An 8074-nucleotide genomic window follows, 5' to 3' on the forward strand; every position below is an offset into this window, starting at 1 on the left:
ATATGTTGTGTCATTCTATTTTCGAACATGTTTTAAATGATATTAATAATAATAATTTATATTCGATACGATTTATGAAACGAATTTCTGAAATCGAATATGAAATTATCAACACGAAAAATTCGAATTACATTTCGAATCATTTTATTTTAGGACTATATAAACAAATTTTACCGATTTTCATGAAAATTATTATAGAAAATGATTTAAATGAAGAAGAAGAACAAATAATTAACGAAGTAACAAAATGTTTAAAATCATTTATTAAAACAGAACCACAAAAACTTATTCAAGAAATTTCGGATTTATTTCGAATGAATATAATTGGGAATGAACAACAAAAATATTTAGCGATTAAAGTATTAAATTGTTCAACGAATTATTGTTCAATTGAATTACCGAAAAATTATTTAATAAATATTTTTGATTGCATTACAGAAAGTCAATTTTATACATTAAAAAAGTCATCTTTAAGTTTGATATATAATTTATTAAAACGATTTCAAAACATTATTGATGAATCTGATATTAATTCTGTTTTTACTATTCTAAATAAAAATATTATTCAGTCGGAAATATTAATAAAAGAATCATTTAAATTTATGAATAAATTTATACAAACACAAAACATAAATTTAATTTATGAACAAATTGTTTCGATTCTTTCACAAACGAATAATAATGAATCATTTTATATATATCCAACTTTAATTAAATGTTTAAATAATAATAAAAATAATGAAAGAATTAATGAAATTATTCAATTGTTATTTGATAAATTAAATGATATTAATGAATTGGAAATAATTTTCATAATAACAAATGTGTTAATAGAAATATTTCATATAATAAAAGATAATATTAATAATTATATTACATCAATAATTAATTTCATTAAAAACATTACAAATATAAATAAAATCGAATTAAATGACGAAAATAATAGTAAATTTTATTTCGATGAAAATATTTTGTTATTATTAATCGAAATTTCGCAATATTTATTTGCTAATGATAATGATTTTACAGAGAAATTTATAAATTATTTATTCCAAAGTCAAGAAATTATATTTAATAATCAAAAAATTCTATTTTTATCTTCTCAATTATTATCAAATTTGTGTTTAAATAATCCCGAAAAAATGTATAATCAAATTGAGCTATTGCAAAAATGGTTTTCTAATATATTATCTGATGAATCAAACATATTTTATGATTCATCATTATTATTAAATATATTTTCTGATATAATAAATGGATTTAAAGATAAATCCGAACCTTTTTTAATGATTTTCTTTTCGAATACTGAAAAAATTTGTTTGAAATTAATGAATTCGAATGGTTTGGAAATCAATTTCATTAAAAATAATATCGAATCGATTTTTAGAGTTTTTTTGTCTTTTGTAATGAATTGTAAATTACCAATTGAAATAAGGTATTTAATACAAAATTATATAATTTCATTGATTAAAGAAATGAAAAATATTATATTTAGTGATGAAAATTTGATTTGTTTTGTTGTTATGTTCTTCGATAACTTTTATAATAATAATGAAACAAAACAAAGAATTAAATTTATAGCACAACAAAATATTATTAAAGAGTTGTTTATATATGCTAAAAAAGTTAAAAAGTTCCCAAATTTTGATGCAAAAGTTAATTACTTATATATGGAATTATATACGAATGAATGATAAAATAATATGTTAAATAAATAAAAATAAATTTTTAAAGCTTAATTTTGTTATTATTACATATGTTTTATAAATGTAACTCTGAATTTCTATGTATAATTTTCACAAACAGAACCGAGCAAATTTGAAACTTTTTTCATATGATTTCAAACGACTGGTCTTAGAATTATATTATAGCCGTTTAGAAATAAACTTGAACGCGTAAGGTGGAGCATCATTGAAATTCCCACAAATAAAAATTTACGATAGGCATCAAAAAAACCCCAGATCACAAAAATGGAAACAAAGGGAGAAAAACTCTTCAGACAAATTCAAGTTGAACTTTCTGAATACATTGTACAATTATCTGATTTCGTTATCCAAAAAGAAATCGGAAAAGGAGGAAATGGGATTGTATATATGGGGTTCCAAAAATCAACAAATTTTATAGTTGCCATAAAACAACCACACGTAGAAGAGAACAAAGACAACACTTTATTAAATTTTTGTCTCGAAATACAAGTACTTTCACATTGTGATTTTCCAAATCTTTTAAAATTTATTGGATTTACAGTGACAAAACCTTTTTCAATAATTACAGAATATGTTCCATGCGGTTCATTATACCAAACCATTCATTCATCCAAAAGCAAGATAAAATTATCAGGTGATCAAAAAAACATTATTGCTATTGGTATTGCTGCAGGGATGTATAAACTTCATCAACGTGATATTATTTATCGTGATTTAAAATCCAGTAATGTTTTGCTTAACGATAAAACAGAACCAATCATTTGTGACTTTGGCTCTGCAATTTTTATTGATATTGAAGACATTGTTCCTATGATAACTCGAGTTGGTACTCCTGGTTGGATGGCTCCTGAATTATTTCGAGCGGGTACATATACAAATAAAGTCGATGTATATTCATATGGAATGATATTATGGGAACTTGAAACTGGCTTAATTCCATATCAAGGATATTCATATGAGCAAATTTCAGAAGCTGTAAAGAAAGATGAAAAGCCTTCTATTCCTCCACGAGCACCACAAGGACTTAAGACACTTATTCAATATTGTTGGCATCAAAATCCAGATAAAAGACCTTCTTTTGAAAAAATTCTCAAATATTTCTTCACTAAAAAAGCATATTTTGAAGGTGCAAAAGATGAAACAATTCAAACGTTAAAAGATACATTTGAAAAATTGGAAGCAGATGAAGCAAAGAAAATTCGTATTCCAGATAATATTCCAAAGTTTTTTGCCAAAAAGAATCCAGCAAAAATTCTTACATTTACGAATGCAATAACAATTGAAACGTGTAAACAATTTTTCGATTCTGTTATGTTCCTAGTCAATAATGAAGAAAATATACAAGTTAATCAAATTGCTCTTTTCGAAGTTCTAAAATTGATTTCGAAGGATAAAGAATGTCTTAATTTCTTTATTGAACATGAATATGCAAAACAACTTCCATTTAATAATGATGATCTTTTAGATATATCACTTTCTATAATAATTCCTATTTTAGAAAGTGGGAAAATAATAAAATCCGAAGTATTACAAAAAACAGATAAATTAATTCCAAAAAATGCGCTTAAAATGGCTCGTTTATATTCGATATTATTAAATCAAAAAGAAAATGAATTAATATCAACACAAAACCTTCGTATTGCAGAATTGTTAATTATGTGGTCAGATGTATTCATAAAAAATGGTGCAGCACAACCATTACTTCAAATGTTATATCAATTAATTAAAATAATTCCTCATTTTATAGAAAGTAGAGGAAGATATTGTATGAATGTTTTTGTACAATGTTTAGAATCAAATGATGAAGAAATAGTAAAAACAGCTTATTCTGTTTTATATGCACTTAGAGATCAAGATATCAAAATTACAAATGAAGTTATTGTAAAACATCTTAAAGATAATAAAAATATAGAACGTGCATTAAAATTACTTTCTGTTATGGAACCAGAAGAAATAACAATTGAAATATTAGATTTAATTATAAAACATTTTCAAGCTTCAAAATGGGCCTTTTTCGCATTTCTTAATTTATGTGAAAGTAAAGAATTAAAATCAAATTTAATTGATTATTTTGTTAAATTACTTTCATCTGATAAATTTACAGAAGAACAAAAATTAAGTTTCCTTCTAGTTTTAACCAAAAATGAAGGAATTATAGAATATATACCAAAAAATATTGAAATTTATATATTTTTAAAGTCACTTATTGTTTCTAAAGACTATGATAAATTAAATATTGTTTGTTCCTATCTAAGAAAATTGGATTTTGATCCAATATCTTTAGGATTGCTTCATTTATCTTCTTTGCTTAAAAACTTCTTAGAAATAATTGTCGAAATTAATCAAGAAGAGTTTTATTTACTCGGTTATTTATTAATTGATCATTTAGGAAGGGTCGAATATTTACCTGAATTTACAATAATTTTAAAGCCTTCATTAGAACATTTACATGAAGATACTTGGCTTCAATATTGTGCATTAAGTTATTATGCAATAATTAGTAATTATATGGAAGCACTTCCTGAAATAATGAAATATAATGTAATAAATGAACTTCAATCTTATAAATTTACTGGATTGAGTTATCAATGCGCTTCAACAGCAATTTCAAATATTAAAAATTTGTTAAAGGAAATTAGAAAAACAAATGGAAACAAAAAGGATATATAGAGAATCAAAATGTTTGCTAAGAAATGTTTAATGTTAATAAAAATAGTATTGTTTTAATAATAAATTTGTACGTATGTTCTTTTGAGATAATGTTTTTAAAATATAAAAGCATTGAATAATAATGTGCTCGAAATGTTTCTTAAAGAAGCTTTAGAGTGTTTTCATCTTTTTAAGTTTGATTAGATCATAAACACTTCTTGAACATTTTATTTTGCTGATACTTGTTTTAACGTTTTACAAACAAATCAAAAATTTTAATAATGTCTGAAAATGAATATTTGTATATCATATATATGTTAACATATTATTAAATGAAATATATAATATTAGGCGCTGGAATGCCAAAAAATTAGAAATCTTAAATACCAAGAATTCTGTACATAGTTGATGTAATATTTATTGACTTCCTATTTTTTTTTTATCAATTTTACAATATCCTTAAAATTGTTTTCAGATGTATACATAAATATTTTTAATAATTTCTAAATATTATTTTGAAATATCAAATTATTAAAACAAATATAAAATTAAAGGTAAAAATTTTTCATAATTTTAAAAACAATTGGTGGTATGTTATAATGTTTTCTGTTCGTTCATAGAATAATTAAAAACAATTTTTATTAAAAACAATAAATAGAACCATGAACTAGCCTTAAGTTATGACCACTTTTCACTAGTAATATTTTTCGAAGGGTTATTAATTAATTTTTGGAATTGTTTTGAAATTTTTGCAAATTCAAAATACCATTCATCTTCTTCGGAATGAGGCATTAAGAGGAGGCGCTTTTGAAACCAATTTTTTTGTTCTAAAGCAATATCATATATAATGCTTTTTTTCGAAAAATTGTTTAAAATATCATTCCACCCTTTTGAACAATCTTCTGCCCATTCATCAACATTTTGGTATTCATTATTTTTTAGTTTGCCTAAAATTATTGAGAAATCTGTTGTATCTTGCATAATCCATTTGCTTTCTTGAAAAGATAATTTTGTTACTTCCGTTTCTTGTTTATCAATTGAAAGACATTTAAATAAAGGTCTTGCTAACATTTTTTCTGTAATTTGGATGCACATCCTCTTTTCTGCTCTGTTCATCTCATTGATAAAATATATTTTTAGTTAAAAAAATTGTGCCGACATATTTTTACACAAATTTCTTCTTGCCAAAAAACGAATACTTATGATTGAAAACTTTACAAAATGATCCGTTTGATTTAGAAGCATTTCAAGTGTACAATTGAGTTTCCTGTTTCATCATATTCTTCTTTTGTTATCCACATTTGACTAAATGTTGCCAATGATGCTAAAACAGATCCACCAATCCAAGCCGAGATATCTCTATTCTTTGGCGCCATTATGCGTAAATTTGTTTCAGCTAGTTTCGATACATCTTTTTTCAACCTCTCACTTAAACCAGGTAACATAGATGTTCCTCCTGCAAGCAAAATATTGCTACAAAAATGTGCTCTTAAATCTCCACATTTATCAAGAGTCTCATTAACAAGAATTGGGAGCCCAGGCTGCTGAACTTGCACCATTGGTGGGTCAAAAAGTGGTTCAGTGCATTTGAAGCGTTGAGTAGAAAGTGCAATTTCATTATCATTTGAAATAGGATACTTTATCGCAAACTCATTAAGATACTCGGCTTTCTGCATCTCAGCGTCGACATCAAGTGCAACATAACAATACTTTTCTTTGATGTCTCGAAGAATCTTAGATTCAGAACTCTTTTGTAATGTAATATCGCTTTGGGATAGAAGCTTCTTAAGTGCCTCATTGATGTGAAAACCACCAATGTCGAGTTTGGAAAGAATATGCGTCATTGCATAACATTCAAAAATTGGTAATATATTAACACTCGTCAAACCAGCATCAATAACAAGACCTGTGGTTTGACCAGAATGATACAAAGAAAGAATTTCGGGAAATGTTGAGTAATATGAAGGAACTTGAAATTTTTCCATCATGATTTCAATTGATCTTTCTCTTGATATTTTTGTTGCATATGGAGATTCTGTGATAAGAACTGGATGTTCTTCTGGTTTAAGTTTGAGTTTATTTTGGATGATTTCTTTCCAAATTTGTTCTATTGATTCATAGTCTACAATTGTACGATTTTCGATTGGACATGTTACTGATTTCGTGTTTTTTCGTCGGAGAGCATCATGTCCAATATAATAATTAATTTCTTCACTTTTATGTTTCCTTTTGGACCCAATATATGGGGGCACTGAAACTGCTGGTTCAGGTTCACCGCTCAACCCTGCACGGATTAAATAACTACCGTTATCAATCACAATGGTACTAATTTCCATATTTGATAAACCTCTGTCACTTTTTATCTTTTTACGTTATTGTCAGCAAATTCATCAACACAAAAAATACAAATGCTGAGTGCAGGAGAAACAGACATTCAAAATAAAGAAAAACCAAAACGTTTTGACTTCAAACTTCCTGCTATATCAACAGAATCTGCTTCTTATGTAATTCTATATCCACCAAACTCAAAACAGGGAAATGAAGCCGCGACACGCTTTAAAACATCATTGAAAAAAATGGAGGAATATTATCGATATTTTGACAACAAAGTAAATTCTCAAAAAATCAAATTTTATAACTATCAAATAAATTTAGAATTACCAAATATTAATCCAATCGCTCGTTACTGTGCTTTAAAGCTCGAAAGAATGGATAATAAATTGCAACTTTTATATCACAAATTGTATGAAAAAGGGCGTGATATTTCATCAGAAGTAATCTCTTTTTTAAAACAGTGTAAATCTAGTGGCTCTATTTCCGTCGTGTGTAAATATCAAGAATTTTGGAAATCAATGAATTCGTCAATCCAAAACAATCAATATCTAGATAAATACAGAATAAGGATACAGCGGCTCAATAACTATGCTTTAACTCTCAAAAAATTCAAACAAATCCCAGATGTATCAATAAATGAAATTCATGTTCAATTAGAAATAGCTTCCAAAAATTTCATTCCTTTTATTGATTATTGTCCACCATCAGCATTTGACCAAATATTTTATGATTATATTTGTTGCAACAACATGCTTTCATATTTTGATAAAATTATTTCCAAAATTGCATCTGATCCTCGGATATCAAATCCTAAAACCCAAACACATTTTAGTCTTCCTAAAGCACAATTTTCATCATCGCCTTCATTAGGAAGTTTTTCATCACAAGAAGAATTATCAGAAAGTGTAATTCTTAAAAAACCTAAAGAAATCCCAAAGAAGAAATATACAATAGACCTGGCAGATCTCGTTGAACTTATGAAGTTATTTTTAAAAAAACTATCTATTAAATCCAATTCCTTGCAGTCGGTAGTCAACTGCAGTATAATTCGAATATTTTTCGACCGTTTATATATCGTAAAGCCGTCAATTTTAAAAAGTGACGATGAAACTTATTTTTTTGCTGAAAAGTGCGCGTTATTAAAATCTTCAACACCATATGATATGTCTATACCCACCACACTCATTAAGGAAGAATTTTCAAATGTTCCATGTTCAATAATTTATACTAATTCACCAATAATGAAAGATGCACTTAATGATTTAGAAATGATACAATTCTTAACAAATCCTATTGACATTATTTATAATGTTTTTGATTCTTTAAAATGTGTTGAGGTGTTTTCTGAGAAAAATAGATTAGAACAAAAATATGGAATTTTTGCT

The 8074-nt window shown here is 26.0% G+C and overlaps 1 protein-coding gene across 1 annotated transcript; it reads right to left on the reverse strand.

Moving 5' to 3' along the window:
• Positions 1-5590: 5590 nt before the first annotated feature.
• On the reverse strand, positions 5591-6691 carry GO595_002681 (Actin, gamma; the record flags this gene model as incomplete). The annotated part of the gene is made up of 1 exon (XM_067915617.1): positions 5591-6691. The coding sequence occupies one exon, from the start codon at positions 6689-6691 to the stop codon at positions 5591-5593; it is 1101 nt and encodes a 366-aa protein (XP_067776482.1).
• Between the last annotated feature and the right edge of the window lie 1383 nt (positions 6692-8074).

This window comes from Histomonas meleagridis (genome assembly GCF_020186115.1).
Source record: "Histomonas meleagridis strain 2922-C6/04-10x chromosome Unknown contig_20, whole genome shotgun sequence".
In the NCBI taxonomy this organism is placed as follows: Eukaryota; Parabasalia; order Tritrichomonadida; family Dientamoebidae; genus Histomonas; species Histomonas meleagridis.